At 38.8% G+C, this 26,420-nt stretch overlaps 1 protein-coding gene across 2 annotated transcripts; it reads right to left on the bottom strand.

Moving 5' to 3' along the window:
- Positions 1 to 1,216: 1,216 nt before the first annotated feature.
- PCGF5 (polycomb group ring finger 5) lies at positions 1,217 to 26,061 on the bottom strand. 2 transcript variants are annotated; one of them, XM_072339997.1, is made up of 10 exons: positions 25,926 to 26,061; positions 25,161 to 25,470; positions 16,831 to 16,927; positions 12,043 to 12,098; positions 11,861 to 11,920; positions 10,579 to 10,727; positions 9,876 to 9,974; positions 8,458 to 8,547; positions 6,603 to 6,662; positions 3,500 to 4,352 (listed from the first exon to the last, which is right to left on the bottom strand). In XM_072339997.1, exons 2-10 carry the CDS (start codon positions 25,270 to 25,272, stop codon positions 4,305 to 4,307), a joined length of 771 nt encoding a protein of 256 aa, XP_072196098.1. In that variant the 5' UTR covers positions 25,273 to 25,470; positions 25,926 to 26,061; the 3' UTR covers positions 3,500 to 4,304. The 2 variants fall into 2 exon arrangements, with proteins under 2 accessions (XP_072196099.1, XP_072196098.1); XM_072339998.1 differs by lacking the exon at positions 6,603 to 6,662 and having other exon boundaries at positions 1,217 to 4,352.
- Between the last annotated feature and the right edge of the window lie 359 nt (positions 26,062 to 26,420).

Here is a 26,420-nt window from a genome sequence, read left to right as displayed (position 1 = left end):
AGCCCCTCAGCCTGCTTGTTTTGCTATGTAAGACTGGTTTTGAACAATTACCTGTTCTGCAGAATTTCTATCAGACATAGTACCTGGCAGAGCTGGAGGCTATTCCTTCTGTTGCAAACAAAAGGAACAACACAATTCAGAGATCGGTTCAGTGAAAGGACTATAAACACTGGTACATTTTGTTATTTCAGAAAGCAGCAGAGAAGGAAAAATTCTTTTCTTCTCTAACAAAGTCATGCCTAACAACTGCACATAGAAGGGAAGAGATGGAAACTCTGGACCATTGCTTTGTCTTCAGTGGAGAAGAGCCTAGCTTACACCTAAAGGGAATGTGATCATTCTCTTTCCACCTATAGATTTACTGGAAATGCTTTTGATAACTGCAGAAGAGAAAAGTAGAATCAAACCTTGGGAGCCTAGGAGAAAAAAAAGGTTCAGAATTCAAGGTCACCTCAGAGAGAAAATGAAGTAATTTCAATATGGAAGTATTCTTTTCACATAGTTTCTACTGAGATAGACAATCTGAAATGGAAAAAAAAAAACAAAAAACAATATGTATTTTTCTGCTTTTTTCATGTGAGAGAAGATTTCTCAATACGGAGCGATCATGAAATATTCTTGCTGAAGATATTAAGACCATTGATAAGATAGAGAAGCAAAGATTACCCCAACAAATACAAACAATGGGTTTAAAAGATATTCTGTGTTAATAATCAGGCACTTTATATAATATTTTCAGTAAAGTCAAAATATCACTTTAGAACTTTTCTTTGCATAACAGCTGCAAGCCAGCTAAGTATGCACAACACTCATTGCACCCTGCTAGGACCCAAATCCCAGAAGCACTCATGAGCAGTTAACTACTGTAGTGATGAGTCACTTAAGAATATTATAGCAATCTTATTTGGCATTTCATCCAAACAAATGTCTTTTATAGCACTAGGCTCTCAAGTACATGCAATGTAGTAATGCATGATGGACGATGCATTTCTTGATTACTGAATTCCCTACTGTTGGAGATTTTATAGGACCTCACCTGTAAATTTTAGCTTACAGTCTTGCTGGACAAACGCAGCATATATCAATGTCCAATGAAAAGTTGCTTAAAACTTTCATTAATAAGTTGTCCCAGAGTGAAAAGCAGATACATTTTTTCACTTTCAGGGAAATAAAGCACCAAATGTGCTAACTATGAGATCGGAAGGTTAGCCAGTAGTGTGGATATTTATTTATTTATTTTCAGCAAGTGTGACTGTATACAGTAATCTGCTCAGTGATGGAATATGGTTTAGTTTTAATGGAATGCTTCATACTTATTCCACTTACTCCATCTTTGGCACATAGGAATCTGTATGTGCAATCTTGTGGACCTATGCTGTCCAGATATCTTTAATTGGCACAAAGGAATCAAATATGCCTAGATGTAGATACATGGCACATACATACCATAGAGAAGAGAAAAAATTCCTGTAAGAAAGGCAAAGCCTGTGTTATACAAGCTGCCCAGTTAAGATATGTATTTCACTGGTACTTTGCTGCTACAAAAACTATTAAACTAGACCAGCAGTCAGGAGCTTTGCCATCAACTCAGAAATGCATTAATTGTAGGTAGCTGCCTAGATTATACACATTTAAAAGCATTTAAAGGCATAATTCTCAGCTGGGAACATTGAATCAGGCATGTCTGTAATTTCCATGCTTAAAATGAAGATTTGCCTTCTGTAAACTAGCTTGAAGTTTCTTTCAAAAATACCATAAATCGCCAGTATCCAATTCCAATCAACACAACCTCACAGCCCTCTGAGCTTTGACTACAGAAAGTCATCAGACTGTCAAATCTTCTGTTGGGGTGTCATTTAAAAGCCACAATGACACAGTCTAAATTTCAAGGGTCCTGTTAGCTGGATGCAAACTTCTGTGTAAGGTAACCAAAAATGGATTAAAATTAATGTGCTGGTTTGTCTGTTTTTTTTCCCCACCAAATCTGTTCAAATTCATCAAACCAGCAAAAGCTGAGAAAAAAGGGTCCCCTGAATCAAGCAGAAGTTATGCATACAAGTCCTACTGCTAGCTCTGTGATGAAACGGAACAGGCATTTTATGTTAAGTGAATCTACAGTGAAAATTCTGGTATAAAAACACATGAAATATATAAAAATTGTAAGGTGTCATTTGCATGTGCATGTCAATATTTACAAATTATATCTATTTCTACCATACAAAACAATTGTATATAACAAAGATAGCAATGACTTGCACTTAGAATGAATGCTCTGATCTGATAAGCTGCTCCACGCACACAGATGAGCAGGGCCCTCCCGACACGGAGTGTGGGGCTGTTCTGGCGAAGCAGCACGTCAGAGCTCAGGTGGGCAAAAAGATGACTGCTTCCTGCAGCCCGCAGGTGCACCTGTTCCCATTACAGCATGGGCAAAAGAACGCCTATGCCAATCGGCACGTTATGCCTGCAGAACGGAGCAGCAGCTTCCTTAACGTTTTGCTTCCCCAGGCTCACTGGCATCTGCACAATATGTGCAACCTTGACCTGCAATGGCAGGTTTCCTAAACAGACTGCTACTGACAGCATTGCTATTTCGGCATGTTGTATGGGCTTTGGAGTGCATTGGCGGGACTTAACCCAATAATATAAGGATTCTTCAAGTCATCAATGTTAGAAGTCCTGCAAGTAGTAAAGGGACCAGATTTAATCCACAACATGCGTGTTTCTCCTACAAAACATAATGTACGCAAATACACATTTACAAAGAAGTTACAGCCTTGTTTCCACCTTTTATACTTGATCCCATGGTAGTCAAGACGGAATTTTCACTTTGTCCTACCCAAGTACGATTAGAGTAGTTTCTGAAACACTAGTTTGGTTCCTTTCTGATGTATGCAGAAGGCCTAAGGACACAAATAGCTATCTACAATACTAGCGGGTGTGCACTGAAAATAATTATATAACGGTACTGAACACAGTTATCTCCACAGCTTTTGAAGTAAAGAGCTAATTTGACTTGTAAGCAGAGCAAGACAACGGAAGACTACAGAAAACATGCGCATTACTATGCTCTCTGCAACATTACCAGAAACCTCAATAAACATTCTATACCAGAACCATGACGCTTGCAGTACCTAAGGCAACAATCACTCTTTTATCCAGCACTACCAGGTCTCAGGAAAAAATAAAAAATGACCTGAAGAATTATTCTGGTCAGACTGCTTATCTTCAGTATTGCCTTGCCTCTAATTTTATGGAAATAATTGTATGATGAGGCTGCAACTAGTGAAACATTTCTACAATGAATTCTATGCTCCAGATACTCTCAAGAGAGATGTATAATACAACTAAAGCTATATGTTAGTTTTTTCTTAAGCTTATTATATACCTTTACCCAATCTTAAAAGGAAGTGCTTACCACAAAATGCAGTAACTATGTGTAGATTCTGCCTTGACTGTAACCTCCACAATGAAATTTATCTCACAGACAGATTGTTTTAACTTCATTTCTATAAAAGTTTTATTAGAAGAAACATTACCTGACTAGAAGCCATTTTCCAAAGAAAAGCCATATCCCAAATTCCAACCTTTAGGGTAGTCATAAAAAAAAGTGCAATCACGAAGGCTGCAATGCTTTTAAGCAATATTTGTAGAATCTATTTAGACAATTTAAAATTCCTTTTTTGAATTATCACGTTCTACACTCTTGTTAAGGGTATACTGCAAAAGGACCGTTGCACACTCATGAGTGAGCTATACCTGGACCCATAAGAAGCTTATCAAGAAAAAGGTAGTGGCCCAACCACCACTTCTCTAAATATATCTTCTATACAAAATATTTTCAAGGTATAATCCTTAGCTATTTGTACAGTACTCTATGATTTAAACAACAATATTCAGTAAAATAGTAAGCGTGTGAAACTGCAACACCACATGGAATGAGCGCTCTGCCATTTTGCTAGTGTGATCAATACGAGGACCAGAAGAATTTTCTAACACGCAAGCAAAAATATTCCAGAGTTTTTGAATCTTGTCTGTACACTTCATGATTTGGCTATGACTTGCAGCACACTTGTAAAATTCACAAATATCTTATGCACGTTTCAGTAGCAGAATGGCACTTGGCTTACTCTAATAGAAACAACAAAGATGCAGTCGACAATTTTAAGAAAGACAATGTCCTTATTTGCATGCTGAAAATCTGGTTGTGGCCCCCTAATCCAGGCACATCCATTCATTGTGCAATCTGTCGATGGGTAAACAAATAGTGCAGGGTTCATCACAATGGGATTTGGCCCTTTGGTCTAACCGAAGTCAATTCTAGGTCGATACTGAAGTACCATAGGGTAAGACTATAAACAAAAGCAAGAGAAAAACAACAACAAAGACAAGAACAACATGAAGATATGATTCATTAAAAATACAAAGGAAATGCTATTAAAGTTTACCTTAAGAGCAGCAAGAGCTTATTCCTCAAACACATACACAGAGCTATTTAAAATATAAATAAAATGATTGCAACATACAGTTCAACAACTCCATCGCTGTACTTCAAAGCCATATCTTATTTCTAAATCAGCTATCATTATTTGTTACGAACATCAAATTCTTATATCTGACATATATTTAGTGACTTTTATGTTTTATGACAAACATGTTGGATTATTCAAAAAACTTTTATTGGTGTTGCTATGACTAAGAATAAGCAATTTTTAACTTTTATGCTATGTAAAATAAGGTCCATTTACAGATGATGTAGTTTGATTTTTAAATGTGTAGAGATTCCCATAGGCATGGTAGTAGTTAGCACTAGTTAAATGGGAGTTAGGTTCCTTTGGTATTAAATAATAAGTAACGAAAGAATCAGATAAAACTGCTGTCAACGGATGTACTGAAAAATGAAGGCTAATGTTTTCCCCTCCCTGAAATCCAAACTCATCAACTTCATAATTAATGATAAATATTCAATAGTTATTATTGGGGGGGGGAAGAAAAAAAAAAAAAAAGCAAACAATCTAATGGAATCCCTGAATTGGCCACAGCTGTTATGGTATGGAAGGTAACAGAGGGCTTCCAGAATGTACTGTGGAATATCTGAGCACCTGTTACCAGCAGTTCTGATAACATCTCATCAGATAACATCTCATGGAAATTGGATGGGCCTCCACCATGGAGCATGGCTAGTTTAAGCCTTGATTTTTCCCAATTTGGAAAAAAACGATAAAAAAGTGCATCTTTCAAATGCAAGACAGATGAACTTAAGGTAGCAAGAAAGAAAGAGATCACTGCAGAGACCTTCACAGCTTAACAAATTTTTTGTGTTAGGGTAGAAATGATCAGCAGAACTAAAAGTGACCATAGCTGCTGGTGATTTACAAACTGGAGCGCAGAGAAATCAAAACATAAAAACAGAGATATTGGACGGCAGCAAGAGCATTTAGGAAGAGAAGACAGGGAGCACCATGCGTAGTCTGCATGAGCAATTAACAAATGTATTTGGAGACCACATTACTTGGTCCCTCATTTTTTCACACAGGATATGACTATATCATTTAAGTACTATTTCACTTGTTCCTTTTTCAGAACAAATATTTTGATTCTATAAATTGTTATCTTATAGCACTCAGTTCTAACTCGAAGTCCATACAGGCAGAGACAAAGCAGTTGCCTCACTGAATAATGCATCGTGCAAACCCGTATGGCTAAGTGTTTTTGCAAGACTGAATGCTACTTTGAACAACTACAAACCAACAGACAAAATGTACAGACAAAAATGTAACAGGTTGGAGTGAATCTAATTACTCAAGTAATGACTTGAGTCACAGTTGAGTGATCAACAGATCACTTCCATCCCTAGTGAGAGCAACCCTCAATCATTATTTTTTTGCTGAAGAAAAATTATTACTTCAGACTTTCAAAGTAATTTTTAGAAGGAAGCTCAATTGAAAATTATCAATGAGAAAACCAAAATACTGTTCACTGTCCCTAGAGGTGCTTAAGAAATGTGCAGATGTGGTACTGAGGGACATGGTTTAGTGGGCGCTATTGGCAGCAGCTGGATGGTTGGTCTAGATGACCTTAAGAGGTCTTTTCCAACCTTAATGATTTTCTTATACATACTGAAAAAGATTAAAACTGATGAATGACATTTAGGAATCAACTTCAATTTGCAATTTCTCTACTTGTTTAAAAACAAAACACAAACTGTCATAAAGATACAAAACCACCAATACAGCCTCTTTTGTTTCACTCCCTTCAGTTTTGGTCTTTTGTCAGTGGTTGCCCAATGCTACTTATTAGAAAGATGAGATAGGAAGGTAGATAACCTTTCCGGAATGATGCAGCTATCAGTCTAAAGAATGAAACAAGATAACTGGCCTAGCCAAAGATAAAAGAAGTCTTATATTTTATGCCTACAAAACCTGGTAATCTGAAAAGGTTCTATTAATTTAATTAAGCTTTCTCTGAATGAATGAAAATACTTGCTCATGGTATTTTTGCACTTTGTAGGGAGGTATCATAAAAATACCAGTTTGGATTATAACTGTGGTGTTTATAGGACCTTACCGACTGCAATATGTACAGTCGTGAGTGCCTCTTACCTGAAAAAAAGTGCCATCCTGTGAGTAGACTTGCGAAGATGAGCAGTTCTGACACCGAAACTGCGAAGGAGACGATTTACTGATCAGATAAGAGGCATCCACAGCTGGACATAGACATTTATCTTTCCTTCTTTAAAAACTCAGTTGTAAAGTTTAAAATTTACTTGTTTAAAACAAGAAAGACTTCTCCAATGAATAAATGGATGTTTCACTTCACTACTCTACCTCTTGTAAGGTCCAGAGGTGTGCCAGTAAAAGCTGGTGGTGAAAAGTATCAAAGAAAAATAAAGGATTTACTTGATCTTCATCCAAAGGAAGAGAATTAATTAGCACTGCAATTACTGTTATTTTAAAAGATTCAAAACAGTGACAGAAAACAAAATTAGAGAAGCCCAGATGTTACTGGATTTATCACCAGCACAATACAATTTTTACAAGTTTTAGTCTGTCATCTCTGACTTCAGGAGAATTACTTAAAAGCTACACAAAAGAAAAGATGAACACATAGCTGAGTGTACCATGTATATAAACAGAACTTACAAATCTAAGCAAGAGCTGTCAACCCTTCTACTCATTCAAGGTTAAAACGACAACTCTGAGATTTTTAATAACTTTTAACCAGTACAAATAGTGTCCCTTTTGTCAAGATGACAGTTACTGCTGCTTACAAACCACTGCAAGGACCAAAGGTCCATTTGTAGGCAGAGGTTGCAGGATTAATTTTATGAAAAGAATTCCTTTATCACTTAAGTTGTTGCCTCTAAATTTCCTACTAGTAGAGCCAATGGCATGGCAAACAGACACTGCTGCTTTCAAGGTACTCACTGGTGCAACTCTGAGGTTGCAATAACCATCAAATTCCAGTGCGATACTACTTTCAAATTTAACTAATAGTTGCCCATAACTTCCTTAATTCCTATAAAATGCATCTTTATTTTTATCACATAAGCTAAAACTAAGAAACTTGTAAATTCTTAATTCCATAGTGTGCTTAATCCTGTCTTCTCTGTCCATTTCCCACTGCATTTTATTAATAAATTAATAAATTCTGTTAACAGCTTAAACTTATCACTCCTCCAATATAACCTCCACTGGTAGTGGCAGGCAACAAACTTGCTCATAGCATCAAGCAATAAGAAGCAAAGAGCAACCGACAGGCAGATGTAAACAAATGGATACATTTAGAAAACAAGAGAAGAAACAGAGATATGAGTCCTAACAAAAGCTACTAGATATACATAACAATGTAAGGGCTACTAAATTAAACAAAAGCATACCTGAAAGAAAAGTCTTCAAGTAAGTGAAATATCACAGTTCTAAAATGCACAATAACAAAAAGCCATCTAGCTGGATTACCTGGTTGTTAGTCCTTGTTACACAGCACAGCTAAAAAACATGGGTGTAGTACTCACTGAAACAACCATAAGCCAATCAGATTGCTTCAGTAATTAGCCAGAGTTACAGTTTATTACTGACAGAAAAAAACAGATTCTAAATAAAGAACTGCTGGATGCAGGTTCATAAATATTGTGACGTAAAATGACACTAAAAGGAAACCTGCAGCAAACGAGTGAAGTGTGCAGGTTTTCAGACAGCTTACTTAAAATTCTAAGCAGACCTTTCATGCAAACTTTGCATGCCTTTCAGTTTTAAGCTTCAGAATCTACACAATACACTCGCTGCAGGGTTTCCACTCATTAGATTCTTTTTCACTTAATAAATCCAGAAAACATGCAAAACACATTTTTAAGAATGGGTCTATTTGAAGGGTCACAGAAGATATTTTGTACAAATCTGTGAAAGCATATAATAAATATCCCCAAATAGCACTTATTAATAGTAGAACAGCATTTACATTTTCGCCTCTTAGTCTCCATCTTGTCATATAGATGAATTCCATAGTGTGATCCTTTCCCATGATTTCTCCGTTGCATAGTACATCCAGCTTAAAATACAACAGAACAAATGGTAAGACAGACTGATGTAAAAATCAATGACTAAATGAACTTTTAAGAGCATCTCTGAGAACTAACCCCGGAACTTCTCTTACTATAAAAAGTTTAATAAATAGAACATACTGACAATGGGCTATTTCATACTGTAGCGTGCCAATTTACTTTTTCACTTCTTTGTTTTCAGTGAAGTTTTGGTCAGGAAGAAAATGTACTAAACTAAGTAGGAAATTATCAGTAGACAAAACTTGTCCATATTTACCAAAACTACACAGTGTTTCTGTAAACAAGTTGTAAATGTCAGCTTTAAAAAGTAAATTATGAATTAACTTTAAATGTTTTAGTTGAAAAATAACTCTAATTACAAGGAAAATGCATGTGTACAGACATGTTTCTTCATTATATGGAAGAACTAGAAGCATAAGAAAAAACAAGTACTTCTCTTACTGTGAAAGGTATTACAGCATCCACTGAAAATCTATTTCTATTCTTTCATTACAATTGCCATAATGCTTTCCTACTTCCAAGAGGAAAAAAACATCAGAAACTTGTAAGTAAGCAGGCACCACATAATTCATGACCTTAAGATGTCAGAGATTGATTAAATCAATGTAAAACAAAATGGCTGGTTGGAACATGATAATACTGAGACAACTCTGCAATAACCTGTGCACCTGATCTTACTCAGCCCTACTTCTGACCAAAGCTGCAATGCTGCTACTCATTAAAGGAAGCCTAATGCGTGAAACCACTGAGTTCTGTATGAGAAATGGCTGAAGTCAAAACTCCTGTATCCCTGGGAAGAAGGAAAGTTGATGCAGGAGTTTCAGGCTCCCTATCTTAACCCTACATCACAACTTCTGCCACATCAGAAAGTTCCCTCAGAAAACAGTTCTGGACAACATCAAATCACTCACAGAGAAAAGACACGTCTCTTCCTCTATTAAATTCTGGAAATGGTATATTTAAAAATAGAACAAAAAAAAACAAAAAGAAAAAAAAAATAAAAAAAAAAACAACCAACCAAACAAACAAAAAAACCCAACACATTAAAAATAGCATCTTCCTTTCAAAAAATTCAAATACTATTTTTTGTCACTTCTTTCTAAGGACTGGATTCTTATTACAACTGTATGAGGTGCACCATTAGCAACTTCTAGTCATTATGATAAAAAAGGACTCCTCACTTAAGGGCAGAAAATACACATTAGAATATTGAAGAATACTTAGTGTAAACTCACGGGTATGTATGGTCAGTTTCATCAAAAAAATACCACTTTGCAATGAGATAAAAACAAAAGCAATGCTCTTCCAAATGTACCTCATAAGAACTTGGAAGCTTTAATTTTAAGCTGAGAAACTTTTTGATAGTTCCCACGGTCACTCGAGTAGAGCAGCGGATAAATTTCTTCATTAAACCCTAAAGTGACAACAGAAGAGAAAAACATGTTAGAAATTACAGAACCATGCCTTCTCATTTTTCATTAAATAGCATGTAAGCATTTTCCATTCCAAAGACAGCTGTAAGAAATCTTCTTTCCAATCAGTAACCATTTTTACTACTCTCTCTTCTAACACATACTAGCATTGTAACTTCATTCCTGTTCACTTCTTTACAAGATTTGGATTCCAGCCATTCAGCACACAACATACATGAGAAGTAGTTTCATGATGACATGTTAAGACAACTATCCTGAAAGTGTGAAACAGCTCTCTCACAATTAACTTTTAAAGCAACTCCCTGTTATGCCATCATGTGCTGTATAAAGCAGTTACATACCATTGAGGATGGAAGATATTAGAGCTACAAAAAAATAAAATAGAATAAAATAAAATCCACAATAACCAATAGATATTGCTATGAAATCCTTTTAAAATTCCAAGATGCACTGAAACACCACAAACAAAAGAGACTAACTAAAGGATGGAATTAAAACAGGTCAGTGTTGTCCCACTAAAATGTATTGCTATAGAAAGATTTAGCTCCAACAACAATAACACCACAGATTATCATTATTACTCACTTTTACTACATTGTCTCCTGACTGCCCATTGTTGCGTAAACAGTCGAGGCAGATAGCAATCTGTGGGTCACTCCTGTGATAGTCTTTATCCTCTTCATTTTCATCGCACTCCTCATCGACTTTGGGTTTATCAGTTTTGGGACTTTCTTCTGTAGAATACGAAGATTATTATTTAAGTGTGAAACAATTAAAAGTCACATTACCAACAAACACTTATTTGAAGTAATACTTAATATTCAAGAGCATACTTTCTTTCAAATTAACTCTGCAATTTTATTTTTGTGTATTCTTAAGTTGATCAATTACAACCTATGAAAACAAAGTTTTACTACAGGTATTTTGAAGTAAAATGCACAACAGATTCCTATGTGATAGGAAATGATGCGCCCCAAAAGTTAAACCTGCCTACTGTTGTTTGCATCCACTGATTTTTAAAGGCTGCAACTGTGAACGGATCAAATGCAACCCCACACTAAGATGTGGCCGTTCACTTTCAGAAAACACTGCTTGTAAATGTACTGTGGAACAACTAATCTCAGCACCTGTAACATGCATAATTAACACTTATTAACTGTCTGCTGTAATAACAGCAGAGACAAGTTCCTGAAACATTACTGTGAAGTAAAGCAAGGGAGCCTGTCAAATGATAATTTAAAAGCCCATATCATGTAGGCTATAGTATCAAAACCCTGATATAAAATCAAAGGGGCTTTAGAAACAGTTAGGTGTCCTCCTCACTTGGCAGCTCAATAAGCACTCAAAGTTCATGGGTCAACTACCAAAAAAAATTAAAAAGAACGAAAAAAGAAAAAGCATTTTGGAATCTACATAAAACCATTGTTTAGCATGTGTGGAAAATTGTTTTACTACTTGTCGTAACTGATTCTTGACAACCTCCTACTTAACAGCTGGTCAAACTCAGTAACATAAAATAATCTGTAAAAAAGGCTCAAGCAGTTCTATGTTTTACTCTCTGTAATATGAAGAAAATTAAAAATTCAAGTGGAAAATAACACAAATGATGACTGAGTGCTTAGGGAAATGCAAGCAAAAATAATGGTAGAAGAGCTAGCACTGTAAATCAACTGGTTAAAAGGTGAGCGGTACTAAAGTAAAGTCCAGATGACACTTAGAAAGATTTTTAAGAGTTTGCATGTTATCTTTGAATTTATAGCAATAAAGCACATGCATGAACATTTGAAGAATTGGGGCTTAACGAAGAGCTGTGACATTACCAAACACATATGTGAGGGAGGGAAAAAAATACAAAATAAGTCATCACCTTGCCCATTTTCTTGAGGTTTATTTTTCTTCCAAAACTCAGTCTCCCGCTGCAGCTCCTCTAGTTAACACCAGAAAACAGTAATATGAATTTGTAAATCAGAACTACCAACATAGCATTAGAAACAGTCAAATTCCCTCCGTCAACCCAAGCAAGTACCCAAAACCAAATCAGAAACTTACGCTCTCGAAGTCCAGGCACCAGCTTAAATATAATTTCCTCTAAGGTGTTATCCAGCCTTTCAAGGGGAGAAAATATATTTCACTTTAAGTAGAAACTTGCATTTAAAATATTTTTAGCCATTAAACAATAAATACATTTTTAACAGAAAAATGAATTGCATATTTCTGGTAAATAATATATCATGGAAAAAACAGCTGATTTTAGCTTGAGAGGAAAACATGCATTAAAGATTAACCCAATTACCGCTCAAATGGATTTCTTCTAGAAATTACCAAGAAATTCACTTTCTAGCAGATAAAAGTAAAGGAAAGGGAAAAAACATTCCAGCAAGTTCTTGCTGTTTTTGTGTTACACTGAACCAATTATGCTGTCGAAGAGAAAAAACTGGAAAAGTAGTATCAAATCTTAAAGGCTGAGTGATGCATAACAAGCATGGGAACTATAAGCCCCATTATCGTATTAATTTTAATAAGTGTAGACATCCCTTGTAATACATTTAATGAGAGTTGAACACATTTCCTACTCACAATAACACATACAAACCACTCTGAGCAGGATAAAGAAGCCCACGCAGCATCCACTCTGCTCTGGCCCAAAACCACAATGCAGTAACTTCCTTTGGTACATTTGTAATTGCCCTGATTTGTCTTCTCCATAACAATATATATCTGTAACCTCTCTCTCTATATTCTTATATTTGTGTATGTATATATATGTATGTGTACATACAATTAATAATACACTCTAGGTCTGCTGCAAAGCACATGACAATTCACCACCTCCTGTCTGCTGGAAGTGGCAAAGTAAGAAGATGACCCGAAGATTTTACAGCTGAGGAACACTAAGAAGCATTTTAGTAGATGGCAATTCACTTCTTAGAATAAATACACCAGCATTCCAGCTTCTCTTCTCTGCATTATTTGCATTTGCAATTGAAACTAACCATAAACTACTGGAATAAACCTAGGAAATTATAAAAATATTCTCAATTTCAGGTGCATCCAACCATGTTCCTATCCTCCAAGCCTATGGGAAGTCAAAAAGTGATTTCCAAAATGAAATTACTTGACCTAACTCGGAAGTTGCTCAGTCATTTAGTACGATACTTCCTGCTGAGGCCACACTGAGAACTGTTTATGTTTTAGACGCCTCTTCGCACCCCCACATCTTCCAACCATCAAAACAGGCTGTCTGGCAAGAAGAATCAAGCATTTATGCTAGCTTTGAATAGTTCCCATCTCTCCCACCTTCTATAATACTAAATGAGTTTTAAGAACAAAGTTACTCTCTGATAACTGTTAATTATCTGAAGTGAAGCAAATGAAGGCATCAGTCAGGAAAACTTGCATCCAAGCAAGCTTGCTAAGAAGCATGCCTTTATAGTACAATCAACCCAAACACTACTGAACATCAGTAACAAGGAATTCTTTTAAATTTGGAAGGTGAATCCCAGAAATTAATATTCCTCCTGTATTTTCAGTTTGGAGTTCAATGCTGAATTTCAGACTCAGCCTTTTAGTTTCAACAGCCTTTCAGTACTGTCAACTTAAAGATACATCTAAATAACTCAGCTATGAAGTTATTCAAAATTGAGTTTATAAAAGAGTTTATAAAGGATATCTCAGAGATCTCAGATAAAAATACTACTAGGGTATTCAGAGTCATTTCTCAGAAACTTGCTGCGTTCCTGAGCAATGATGGGGCTGGTCTGTAAGTCAAAGTATAATGTTACACAGGCATCATCCAAAGAAGATAGTGTCATCACCCTACTCATGTGCTCTTCCCATTACTAGTTTATCAGATGCTTAGAACTGTTTCACAAAATGCAACCAGCAAACAAGAATTACATTCAGTTTTCTGGCAAATGGATCCAGTTAGTTACTCTAGCAGTTTCAGTAAATAACTGCAAATAAAATAGGTCTTCCCTCATTTCTGGCTTGTGAGCTTAACTTATCTTACCCTTCTAGCCTGTCCTGTTTAAAGCATGTTACTAGACACCTACTAGACATTTACTAAAATATCTTTTCATCTCACCTGTAATAGTCCTGTCAGAATAAAAGATGTACTCCTAGAACGTTTCTGTTTCCAGTGTATTAGCAGCCTTATAAACTCTGTATAGCATATCCTGTTACTGCAAAGTGCTCCTGATGCCGATAGGAGATTTGAAAATCAGAAAAATACTCGTGGTAAACATCTACACAAACCCTTTCAGCCCCACCTCTCCAAAAACATTTGGTTGACACAGACTTCAGCTAATAGCACCACTTAGAGTTGCTGGATTTACTGTTTCTCACCTACTGTCTTGGTATCTATCTGAAACACACACATCTCTTGAGAATGTGCACACAGACATCCATCATAAAAATCAAAGCAAAATACAGCAAATTCAAGCTAACACCAGTAAATTAGGAAATAATACCACCTCTAGCAAACTCCAGGTGTAAATATTTATTTTATCACTGACACAACAGTACTTCTTCCTGAGTTCACAACAGTGTTACAAACTACATAAATCTCAAAGAAAAACTGGACCCTCTGGATGTTTTGTTGCTGGTGGTGGTTTTTTTGTTTGTTTTTAAATTGTACAAAAGACAAAAGGCAGCTGTGAGAAGGAGGCAATGCTTCCTTAGGACCAATCAGTAATATCAAATTATGATTTTAAGCACTGGAATGAGACACAGAGGATAGCCCTGACCAAGCATACAGTGATTAGTTTTATTCATTTTCATTGCAGTCATTTTATTGACCAGGAAACAGCTAGTTTCCTTTTTACTGCTTTGGTTTCTCTGGGATCCTCTGAAGATCTCGCTCATTCAATTTTTTTTTTCAGCTAAAAAAAAAATAAATCTCCAAGAGATTCCATGAAAAATAAATAAAGCATCAGATCTCATAAGCATGATCATGCTGTCACTTTCTCTGACTCTCCCAGTGTCTGGCCAGTTAAGTTTGTTATTTGAATAATCCAAATTCCAGGCCTCCAAAAAAATCATGTGAAAGATCAACTAAAGAATATCTCTCCTAAAACCTGTTGGATCATATTGGGTGACACTGATGTATATGACAGAAACAAAGTATAACATGTACAAAAATTGTCCCTATAAAGATATTCTGAGAATTAAGAGTCCAAAGAAAACAGATCAAGAGAGTAAAAACAGCTCCTTTTATACAATTAGTAAATACTTATTCATGAGTTGTTTGACCTAATATGTTCCCTGATGAATAGGCAGTACTTGCTTTTCTCAGCTAATTCTGACCCAAGATGTTTACCTTCAGATATTATTCACATGCAGTAGTCCCATGCAATCACAGCTAATTCATTGTTGTTTCTGTAGCTCAACAGGGACCTTCTAGGCAAGCAAATCCAAGCCAGAAGATCCCAGCGTGCTGCAATGGAGTGCTCTCACAACAACTTCCAGAAACGCTCATAGCAAAGCAAAAGCTCAAACTTACAAGGACAATACTCTGTCCCTAGCAGTGAACCCACGTTTGTGGGAAGTGCACTTCAGCACTTTTATTTATTCACAAACAATTATCATTATGCATGTAGCAGGACAGTAATATGTTATAACTAGCAAAAAGGTGAAGAGTTTAAATCCCTTCTAAGGTCTGCAATAACATTTTTTAATGATTGCTGTGGTTATCAAACATCAAGAGAAAAGTGAATGCTGAATAGAAACCCAGCTAACATCTTTTTGAATCTACTTCCTTAAATATGACTAGAACAAACAAAAATCTCCCTTTCATAGAATCTTGGGTTGGAAGGGACCCCAAAGATCATCAAGCTCCAACCCCCCTGCGGCAGGCAGGGCCACCAACCTCCATATCTAATACCAGATTAGGCTGCCCAGAGCCCCACCCAACCTGGCTCTGATGTACTTTTATTACTTCAAAATCTGTCAGTCTGCCTTCATAGCCCTGTACTGATATCCCATCGTCTTTCTTGCAAGACTTCCTCACATGTTAAACTCTAGCTTAACACATGTGTGGACTTCCTGCACAGACACTGTGGAAAGCAGATAAATCAGTAAACTTGAGAAAAGCAGGGAGTGGGCTGGAAGGAGGTGGGACAAGGCTGGTGGCTTCATCACTTTAGGAAAATATGAAGTTTTACTTGTAATGACATTTCTTGATTTCTCTAGGATAACTATCACTTGGCATTTCTACATATTGTAATAACCTACACAAATTGTCCTAACAATTATTTTTCTTGAAATTCTGCATTCTCTTTTGGTGATGTGATATTGAAACAAACTTTCAAGAATGGTCATTTACAGTGTCAAAACCATATTGGATGCTTCCCCGGACTGATCAGCAGATGACAATGAAGACAAGTATAACCCTTGGAAAACATTCAGTTGTTTGCATGACCCTTTTTATGCAATGCTGGCAGAACAAAAAGGTTGCATGCAGTTTGAAAACCACTAAATTGTTGAGAAGAGGAAGAAGGGAAAAAAAGACCATTAATAAAGTTCCTAATCATGTAGAGCATAAAAGGTTTCTGCTTCATTTCTTTGTTTAATAGAGGCTTTAACATATTTTAATTTGTACCCAAGCTTTGCTGCGATTTTTCTTTGTCTTTCCTCCTTATATTTATGTATTTATAAAATTCCAGTCTGCTACAAGATGAAAAACTGACAGAATCTCTGGTCAAACACAGTTGACTCATTTTACAAACAGGCAAAAAAAAAATAATTCCATTTCAAAACAATGATATTTAGAGCTTTTCGTTTGGTTCTTTTAATTTTTGTGCCCTTTCACATCAGCACTGTTGTACAACGTCATCTTACCTTAACATTTCTAGTGGGTTGGTCTCATGCACTTGGTTGCCACACCTGGGACAGTCATTGCTGTCTTCGAAGTGCTGAACAATGCAAGTCTTACAAACTGAGGGACAAAAAAGAAAGAAAAAGAACTTAGGCCAAGATGTATTCCTTGAACACAACCTAATGATGCCAGCTAACTAAGCTAACCACTTCATGTATCGCAGATGAAGGAGTATTATTTTAAAGCACTAATTGCTTTACACTTTTTTTCCTCAAAGCCATAGCCAGCTCTGCAAGCTCTTTTTAAGAGAAAAGTTCACAGAATCTCTACACTGATTCAAAGCAGCATTGCTTGCCTTTGGACAGAAATTACAGAAAATACTTAATACTTGAATGTTTTCATGAAAAAAAAAACCACAGAGTCATGGCCACGAAAAACTCAGAGCAACAACCTTAATTTAAAATCCAACAAAATGAAATCAAACTAAAGAAGGTGCTGCATTACTGCTGCTTTCATATGGTTAATTGCAGTCTGTAGATTTTGCTGCCATTATTAAGAAAATGTAACTGGAGCTCATGAGAACAAATGCATCTGCTATTATTAATGCATTATAACACTCAGGATGGAGATAATCTCTATATTCTGTTTATTATCACTTAAAGTGAAATGAGAGCTGCGAACTCATCAGCAAATGGGCTAAAAAAAATAAATGGACTGCTGCAACTGCAATATGTTTTCTGCTGAAACACTGATTTCTTTCATCAGTTACCTAAAGAACTAACATCACCACTCAAGCAAACTCATAAGTTCTAATTATATGACAGTCTTTAAGAACAACCTTGCTGGGTTTTGTTGTTTGTTTGTTTAAAGCAAATGTCATCTAGTGTGCTCAGTCTGTACTTATCTGCCTTAGAATGCCCAGAAAAGTTATTACACATCAGCTGACTCTGATAATGAAATGATATTACATGTCAGCTGAGTCTGTGTAGGCGCAGGTTTTTCCAAAGTGGTTTCAGACACTGACTGAAAGGCATGAACTTCATAGCTTTGGTTGCGCGGCTCAGCCTGGCTCCTGGCACTCTCCCCAAGTGAAAGAGCTCCAGCAGAGCTGCATACAGGGTAGATCACTGATGATCTGGTAAAAGGAGTCCAGAAAGCCCCTATGTGCTGCCAACCAAGTCTAGTGAGTGAGGCACTGCACAGCCCTGTGCAGACAGGGACCTCCAAACAGAGATGTACAAGAGCACAGTTCAGCCCTTAAGACACGAGTGCATTTCTTCTTAAACCAAAAGTGTGAAGTATTTAGCACTGGCATACAGATGAAGGAACTTGTAACCACAGATCTCTCCTTATATCACAGACTTTTTGATATTTGTTAAATTACTGCACCTAATTGATTTTTGCACATGTTGCCTAACACCTCCAAAGGGCAAGAAATCTATTACAGAACGTTGAGTGTGATGTTCTGCACCAACAAGATTTATTTACTTTTTCTATATGCTTTTTGTATCTAATAGCCTGAAAAACACACCACATTGCCTCTCACCTGCAGCTGGATAGCAGGGTGCTTGATCCCCTGAGGTCAACCAAGCGACACAGGTAGCAGTCAAAGTCAGTGACGAAGCAGCAACACTTTCCCTAAGTCACACTTTTTGAACAAGACATAATGCACTGCAAAAACATACATCGGGGCACAAACAGAAGCCTAAGTGTCCAGATCTGAATTACTTGCAAATAGCTGACACCATTTGAGTTTGTATAACATACACAGACAGATTGTCATTAGTTGGCCAAACAACATAACCCAATACCCTCCAAAAACCTTCTTGCCCACCTTTAAATGAGAGTTACTATAATTTTACTTTTCTGATATTTTGAGTAGTACTAAAGATTGCCCCCCCAGAAATGGCTCCAGAACATGGAAAGTCATTTGAATTGGAAAAAGAAACAAAAAATAAGCATCACTCAATAATGCTGATGAATACAAATTCTGATATATTGTTCAGGAGAAAGGTAGGATGAAATGTGCTTGTCTTTCTGAAACAGGGACTTCCAGCACAAAGTCATTATTTCATCTTGCTACAATTGAGCAAGCAGAAACAAGCCTACCACTAAAAAGGCCTGTTCTGAACAACTAATGGGAAAAGAGAAAGAGTACACAGTGTGGCATAAAACTTAATGGAGAAGGCTCATTAATTAATAGTAACGTGCACTGTGTTCCCTATAGAAAAGTGAGAAAAATTTCAAACACAGGACTGTGTGGAGACATTTATATTATGCAAGAGTTTTTAGAGAAGACAGACTAGAAAATGAAATATTGCCAGAACTGCAGTAATAAACATTGCTGAAAACTAGAGCTTTCCTGCTCACTAACAAAGGAGGTGCCTTCTTCCTAATAATAATAATACAAAATTCAGGAGATTTTGAGTGCATGATTCTTACAGAATTAGTGAAGCAAACAAACCAAAGCAAATACATGTAGATAATAGGTCTAGGGATGAAGTCAAAGGTCTAAAGAAGATGAGCCCATTAAGCCTCAAATTAAAGATAATAAAAAGTCTGAAACAAAAGTCCTTATGATAAGAATTTCACAGATTATTTGAATGAGAATCTAAGTAGCCTTACTTAGCCCAGCTTTCACAGGGAATCTGAAACATGCTATTGTCAACAAAGCTCTTCAAATGCAGCATGTGGTATCTCAATCATAGCACCTATACTGTGTTGAAGACAGAGGTTATATTCTGCCTTGGACAGGAGCAGATGTACCAGCTATTGGCAGGAGATGACAATCCTGATGTCATCCTTAACCTGACACAAGGTTAAGACTCGTCTGCTATCCCAGAAATTCCATTAATTGGTGAATTTCAATTTAAACATTTGTTAAAAGCTGAGAAGCTGGTATGATGATGAAATCATTAATCCTAACACAGTCATAAATAATGGCCACATGGAAATTCAACCGAAAGTCACTGTGGTAAGTAACATGAGGGTTTGGTTTATTCTAGACCTCTTCTGACTTGATTTCACAGAAACTGAGCTAGAGATAACTCTGTTTCAATGGAGAACAGCAAGTGAGAAAATTTCTGTTCTGTTATTCCTCGTTGAACATTTTCTGAGAGAAGATAACAGCCTTGAAAGCCACATGGGTCCAAGGAAGACACTAATAATCAATAAGAGCTCAGTGTCCAGTGTGAGAGGTCTTGGAGTAGAATACACACTGACACAACATCATCGAGAACTATGAATTGTAAGCGAAACGTACATGGATGTATTCCCTACCCCGAACAAAGATAAAGAGCTGGACCAAGTATTTGTGCAGCCAACACAGATCATGAGGTCATCTTGTACCATAAAAAAACCATGACACTGAAACTGTAAATCAATACTCTCATAATCTAAAACAAAGTTGTTGTTTTTTCCCCTTGTGTAAAACCATGGTGCTAGGAGGACTTCCCTGACAAAAACCAAATGTGATTTACTGATAGCAATGTAGTCAAAAATATATACAAATTCTAGCACTCACAAATAATGAACTGATAGGCGGTACTCCTAGTAGGAGGAGGATAATCAACCAGTAATTTCAGTTATGATAGGTAAAATTTTCCTCTTCTTAACTGTCACTTTGAAGCTTCAGAGAATGGGTTGGAATCTAAGTGCTGGATGAAAAAGGCAAAGAAAAAGGGGACTCATTAAATAAAATTAAAATATAGATATATTTAATTCACAACTTCAGGGAAAAAAAAGAAAGACCTTTAACACTTCTAGTTCAGATTAACAAAATGAAGTGGTTTCCACTTGCTTTATGGTAGGTTACAGTGATGGTGAATAGGCAGAAGAAAGCAGTTTAACCAACATCTGCGCATCTGAAGAATTTTGAGGTTCATGCAGTGAAATGAGGATCTGTATTTCCTGACTATACACTGACAGTTCAGATGAGCCATAATAAAACTTAAACTCAAAAAAGATGATTCATTACAACTGATAAAAGTATTTGTGTGACATATGCTAATTGACTGGCAACCATAACATACTACACAATGCTGCATTTCCCAATACAGAGCTATCTAGTTTACACATTCTTTTAGATCTTTGTACCTAGCTGCAAAATACACATACAAGTGTCAGGACTGTACTATATGTCATCTTACACTAACAAAGAGGCAACGCCTGGTGCACCCATGGAAACTGTTTACTGAGAAGAGGGTATCTTTAAAATATTGATCACCAAGGAACCTAAATGAAGTTATATACTGCATTTTTCTTCTAAATATCCCACAAGAAAAAGTTTAATTAGTTAAATATGGGATAAATTCCTTGTTAGAATTGTTTGAATTCTTCCAAGAATGTCCTTTCTCAAATTTAAGCACTTCAGCCAGGGAGGAAAGGAAGAATGCAGTATACATACAGCTAGTGGAATATCAAACTCATCCCAGTGATGGCACAGACACGTAACAAGTACTTAATTAGCTGCCTTAAAAATGCATTAAAAGCACTTACTTTCAGGAAAGTCTCTGCACAAAACCGGGACAAAAACCTTTAATATACTTAACTGCCCTTCTCAGAAATAAGACACATGAGACTTCTGTGCTATTAATTACAGTTATCAGACACAGTGAGGTGGGTTTCCTTCTGTTAGAAAGCAGAGAGCATTGACCAAGAAAGCTTGCTTGGTTTGAAATCTCTTTCAAGGTAAGACAGACCTGCTAAGCTGCTCCATGCAATTTACTGGAGCTGCGGCAGGACAAGGAGCACAGAAGTAGCTCAGCTTGCTTGTCTGAGGGTGGGAAGCTTTGCTGCAGTAAAGTTCATTTGGGAACTCCTGGTGAGAGCACTAGGTTTTTTGGAGCATACAGCAATACCTGAAAAACACTAAAATTTACATGGAAATTTTCACCTCTGGATGTTTTCCAGATTGAAGGGTATTTCCACAGTTCCTAGATTGTACTGGTTGACAATTTATCAACGGAAATGCTAGAGTGGCCAGGTAGGAGTAATGCATCACTTTATCTCCTCCTCATAAACAGTGAAAACCTGGTGAGGAATGCAGCCATGGGTGGCAGTTTGCCTTGCAGCGACAAGACAACTGAACTCAGGATTCTGAGGAAGGCTGCAAAGTTAAACAGCAGCTAGGATTCAGAACCTCAGGAAATGTTTGAAAACTTCAGCATCTTCAAGCACCTTCCAGTCTGAATTCCCAAGGAGGCTGTCATTAGAAAGAGAAGTACCCAGGAGGGCTGGCTGTTTTTTAAATTAAATTAATTTAGATGTCAAGAGCTAAGCAGCCTACTGTATAGGGAATTTTGTCAGAACTGCCTGGGACACAAGAACTGCTTGGTGCATAAGCTTCACAATTAATATGCAAAAAGAGAACATATTAGAAATGGAATCAAGGATGGGAAACAAAAGAACATAAAATCACTGCTCGGGCGCTTAGGGATCAAATCAGGAAGGCCAAAGCACGGCCAGAGCTAAAGCTAATGAGAGACTTAGAGGGGACTCTGCAAGTAGGCCAGTGGCTGTATGAAGCTCATAGAAAACATGGGCCAGCCAATGAATGAAGAAGACAATTCAGGAATAGGTAACATCAAAGGTCTGAAGTCCTCAATATCTTTTTTGCCTTCAGAGGCAGAGGCTGAAATCAGATGTCCAAGTGCACCAGAATGATTTAGGAAGGAAAGGGATGACCAGAAGCCAGGAAGCAGCAGGATAGGGCCTACTTACAAAAACTGGATGCATTCAAATCTATGGACTAGGTAGGATTCATTATGCTGAAAGCTACCTTTCTAATGACAGTGGTTACAGCAGATGTCTGCCTGATTGAAAATGGGCAGCATGCTATGCTCAGCCTTAAGAAGGACAAGAAGGATGGCTGGGGCAACTACAGCTAAACAGCCTCCCCTAACTCCCAGGAAAGACAACAGAACATGTCATGTCCCTTGGAATCAATGTCCTACTATTAGAGGAAAAAAAGGCAACCAGGAATAGTCAACGTAGATTTATCAAAAGAAATGAAGAGGCGAGTTTGTAGAAAAATGCATTATTCTTCCGGTGCTGTAAGCATTTCCTTCCCAACAAATGCAGGAAAATTCATACCATTGATGCCTATGCTGTATTTAATCTTTCTAGTAAATAGTGAAACAGTGGAGCTCAGTTGCCTGTCCAACATCCACAAAAACCTCATCAGAAACACTACTTTTAAAAAGGCACACATTTCTCAACACAGAACTTCACTACTTAACATTTTTCAGTAAATACAGATGTTAATTAACCACTAACTGGTTTGATTACTGTTCATCACATTAGTTACTATGATTGCCAGAGCACATCTATGTCAATATACACTTGCCATCTTTTCCATAGAAATAAACCACATTCCCAACATCTCAAGAGTTTTTCTTGCTTCTTAAACTGTTCATATCTGCAGATTTGAATCACTTGTACAGTTCTGAACTACAGCAATGAGCAGCACAAAACAAGCACCAAAGGAGAGTTAAAGTTATTACAATCTGTGGTAACTGTTTGGCTGTGGCTGAAAAATCATGTCTACATGTCAAAAATAAATAAATAAATAAATAATTCTAAAAGGCTGAAGTGTAAATTAATTCCTCACAGTACGCTCCGGGATTCTGCAACATACCTATCACCTCTTCCTCTACAGGCATAAGGCTTCCCTATCAACATTTGAAGCTTTTTAAAATCTTTTCCAGCACCGTAAGCATCATATATTGGCAAGTAACCACTACCAAGATTCAACACCTCCTTTGTTGCATGTCTATTTAGTGATCTAAACACAGGACAGCTTTTGAAAGAGGAGACCTGTGGACCTACCTGGAAGCTCAGAGAGCTTCACTCACACTAACCGGCTGCAGAATCGGGGGGTAGGCACTAACAGCGCTGTCTCAGTGAACAGAGTGAATAAAAGCAGCAGATGCTCCTGAGAGAAAACGCTCCTTCTGCCATTATTGTTTTGTAATGGGAATGAAAGTAAATAAGCAAATAGTTTATCTGAACAGAAAAATTCTGTAATAAAAACAAGGTGGTTTTTTGTTGTTTTTTTATTTTTGGAATCGGAGACGATTTCAGATGCAACACCTTTGCTTCATCCCAACTTTTTAAAAGTTACTACTGTTCATTAAACTTCAGCCATTAAAAATACTGACAATAAAAAGATTACCTAATGCTGGAAGTTTTCCATTTTCTTTAAAAGGAAAGATTAACAGTAACAGCTAATATACCTCTCTCCCATTTCATTTCAAAATGCTATCGGGGTGCTCTTAACTTTTTTCCTCCTGCAGTTAAGTTGTTCACCAAAGAACCCAAACCAGAAGAGTTGTATAACCCCTAGCTGATACTAGACTTGGGAAAAATCTGTTCAAAATTATTTTTCCTCAGAAAGTAAGTTAATAATAAGAATAATGTAGTGGTAAACAGTGATGTCTCTGCACTACAAACAACACATAGGAATGACAGGTTTTAGCTATTTATGTGTTTGATATTCTGGTGACCAGAACATACAAGGCTTTGGCTTAGTAACAACATAGCATCAAAAGTAAGGATGGGGAAATGCTAGGACATGGCTTGGAACTGGTCTTTACTATCGGTTTTAAAAGGGGAAGATTACCAGAAAATACACAGTTCCTCTAACTCTTTTCTGGAGAATTCCAATTTTTACTTGGAAATACTCCAAATTGTCAAGGAGGTCCAAGAAAGCTATTTTATATTCAAGAATATATTTAAAAAACTTAAGCGTGCAAGCAATTCCACTGGGCCTGAAAGGATCACTGATACATCCAGCATCATTCATACACAAATGTTTTAGAAACACTGGGAGCAGAAGACAACCTGAATAATCTCTTCTGAGTCAGTTTCAAAGAGACCTACTCCCTAAGTAAGCATTCTGCCAACTTTCAACTACTTCTACTCACTGTGCCGTGGAGGGCACTACAGAGTTAGGTGAGTTAGGCCCAACCCAAGTTGCTGCATGCACTGTGGTACACGAACAGCTGCACTGCTTCAGTTTCAAAGCGGTGCAGCTCCATCATCAGGGTACCACACCCCATCAGTAGTCTGGTTCTGAGCAGGCTGCGGTGACACACGTGTGCGCTGTACCCAGCACCACCGCCCTGCTCAAGGGGGAGGAAAGGGGCATCCTTACCCTATCAGATGCTGAGGAGAGCATCCACAGCCTCGGGGGTACCCAAGTGGCAGGGAGGTACACCCTATCAGAAATAACAGAGCAATCCACGCAGCACACCACCAGTAGACAAAGAACTGCATGGAGGTCCAAGGAGACATCAGCTGAAACTTGCAGGGGTGCCACTTACAAAGGACAGATGTGCTGCAAGGTACTTACAGGTGTGGAGGCACTCCGTGACGGTGGTGGGCTTGATGAGATAACCTTTGCAGATGTAACAGGTGATATGAGGATTGAAATCTTTCACCAAGTGCTTCCTCTGAGCAGCCATTCGTGGGGCAGGACAGGCTGCCGGAGTGCCGGGGGGTCAGGGAGCGGATCCGCGAGGTGATGCTGCCGGCCGTTCAGGAGAGCTGCGGCGCCGCTCTGCGCAGCGGGACTTTTCCAGGCATTTGCTCGCGGTGCGGGAGCTCTCAGATGGCCGTGGCTCGTACCTCCCGCCGCGGCGTCAGGCGAGCCATCTCGGGACCTACAACACACGTGGAGGCAGAGCCGCGTGAGCCGGCAGTGCGGGCCGACGCCCGCTGACACGCGTCGCCATCGGCCTGCCGGGCGCGCGGGTCGCCGTTTATGTAACCGTGGCGGTCGCTCTCCCAGCCGAGTCCCGGCCCGCCCCGCCGCCCTCCCGGGGCTCCGGCCGCCGCGGGGTGACAGGTGCAGCTCCCGCCCGCCCCGCCGGGGCCCGCGGCCGTCTCGCCGCCCGCCCGGCCCCGAGGAGGCACGACGCGCTCCGCAGGCCTCGCCGGGCCCCCGCGGGGAGGAGCCGTGCCCTTCCTGCCTCCCCCCTCAGTGCCCCCCCCCCCCCCCCATCTCCTCCCCGCGGCTCTCCGGACGGGGCGGCCCGGCTGCGGGCGAGCTCTCCTCGCTCAGCCCGAACTCCCGTCCCGTCCCGCCCGAGGCGCCCCTCCCCGACCCCCGCCGTACCTGGCGGCGCCCCGCGGCCTCGGGCGGACAGCCGCCCAGCGAAAGAGAAAGGGAAACGGCGTGCGCCACCCGCCCCCTCCGAGCGCTCCCTCCCTCCTTCCCTCCCCGCCGGCTGCCGCGGCCGGTCCCAGGGCGGGCGGGACGGGCGCGCAGGCGCTGCTCCTCGGCCGAGCCCTGCTGCGCCACCGCCCGCAGCGCCGCGCCGGGAGCCGCTTGCAGCCCCGAACGGCCCCGCGGGCAGTGGGGGCCATAGGTAAGCACCGCAACGGGCAGCGAGCGGAGCGGCAGCGCGGCTCTCGACTCGGCGGCACCTGGCTGCCCTGCTCCGGCCCTTGCAGCTTTCCTAAAGGTCCTTAAGGCAGCCTCGGCTTCTGCCCGTGAGAAAGTGACGATTCGAACCCTTTCCCTTCGCCTTCCGCCTTCCCTCTCTCGAACTTTCACGGAGAAACAGTGAAGCGCCGGACCAAGTTAGGCCCGCCGCCCGAGAGCGGACAG

The sequence above is a fragment of the Excalfactoria chinensis genome, chromosome 6 (genome assembly GCF_039878825.1).
Source record: "Excalfactoria chinensis isolate bCotChi1 chromosome 6, bCotChi1.hap2, whole genome shotgun sequence".
In the NCBI taxonomy this organism is placed as follows: domain Eukaryota; kingdom Metazoa; phylum Chordata; class Aves; order Galliformes; family Phasianidae; genus Excalfactoria; species Excalfactoria chinensis.
The sequence above is the reverse complement of the archived record's forward strand: the minus strand, read 5'-3'. Positions and strand labels throughout refer to the sequence as shown.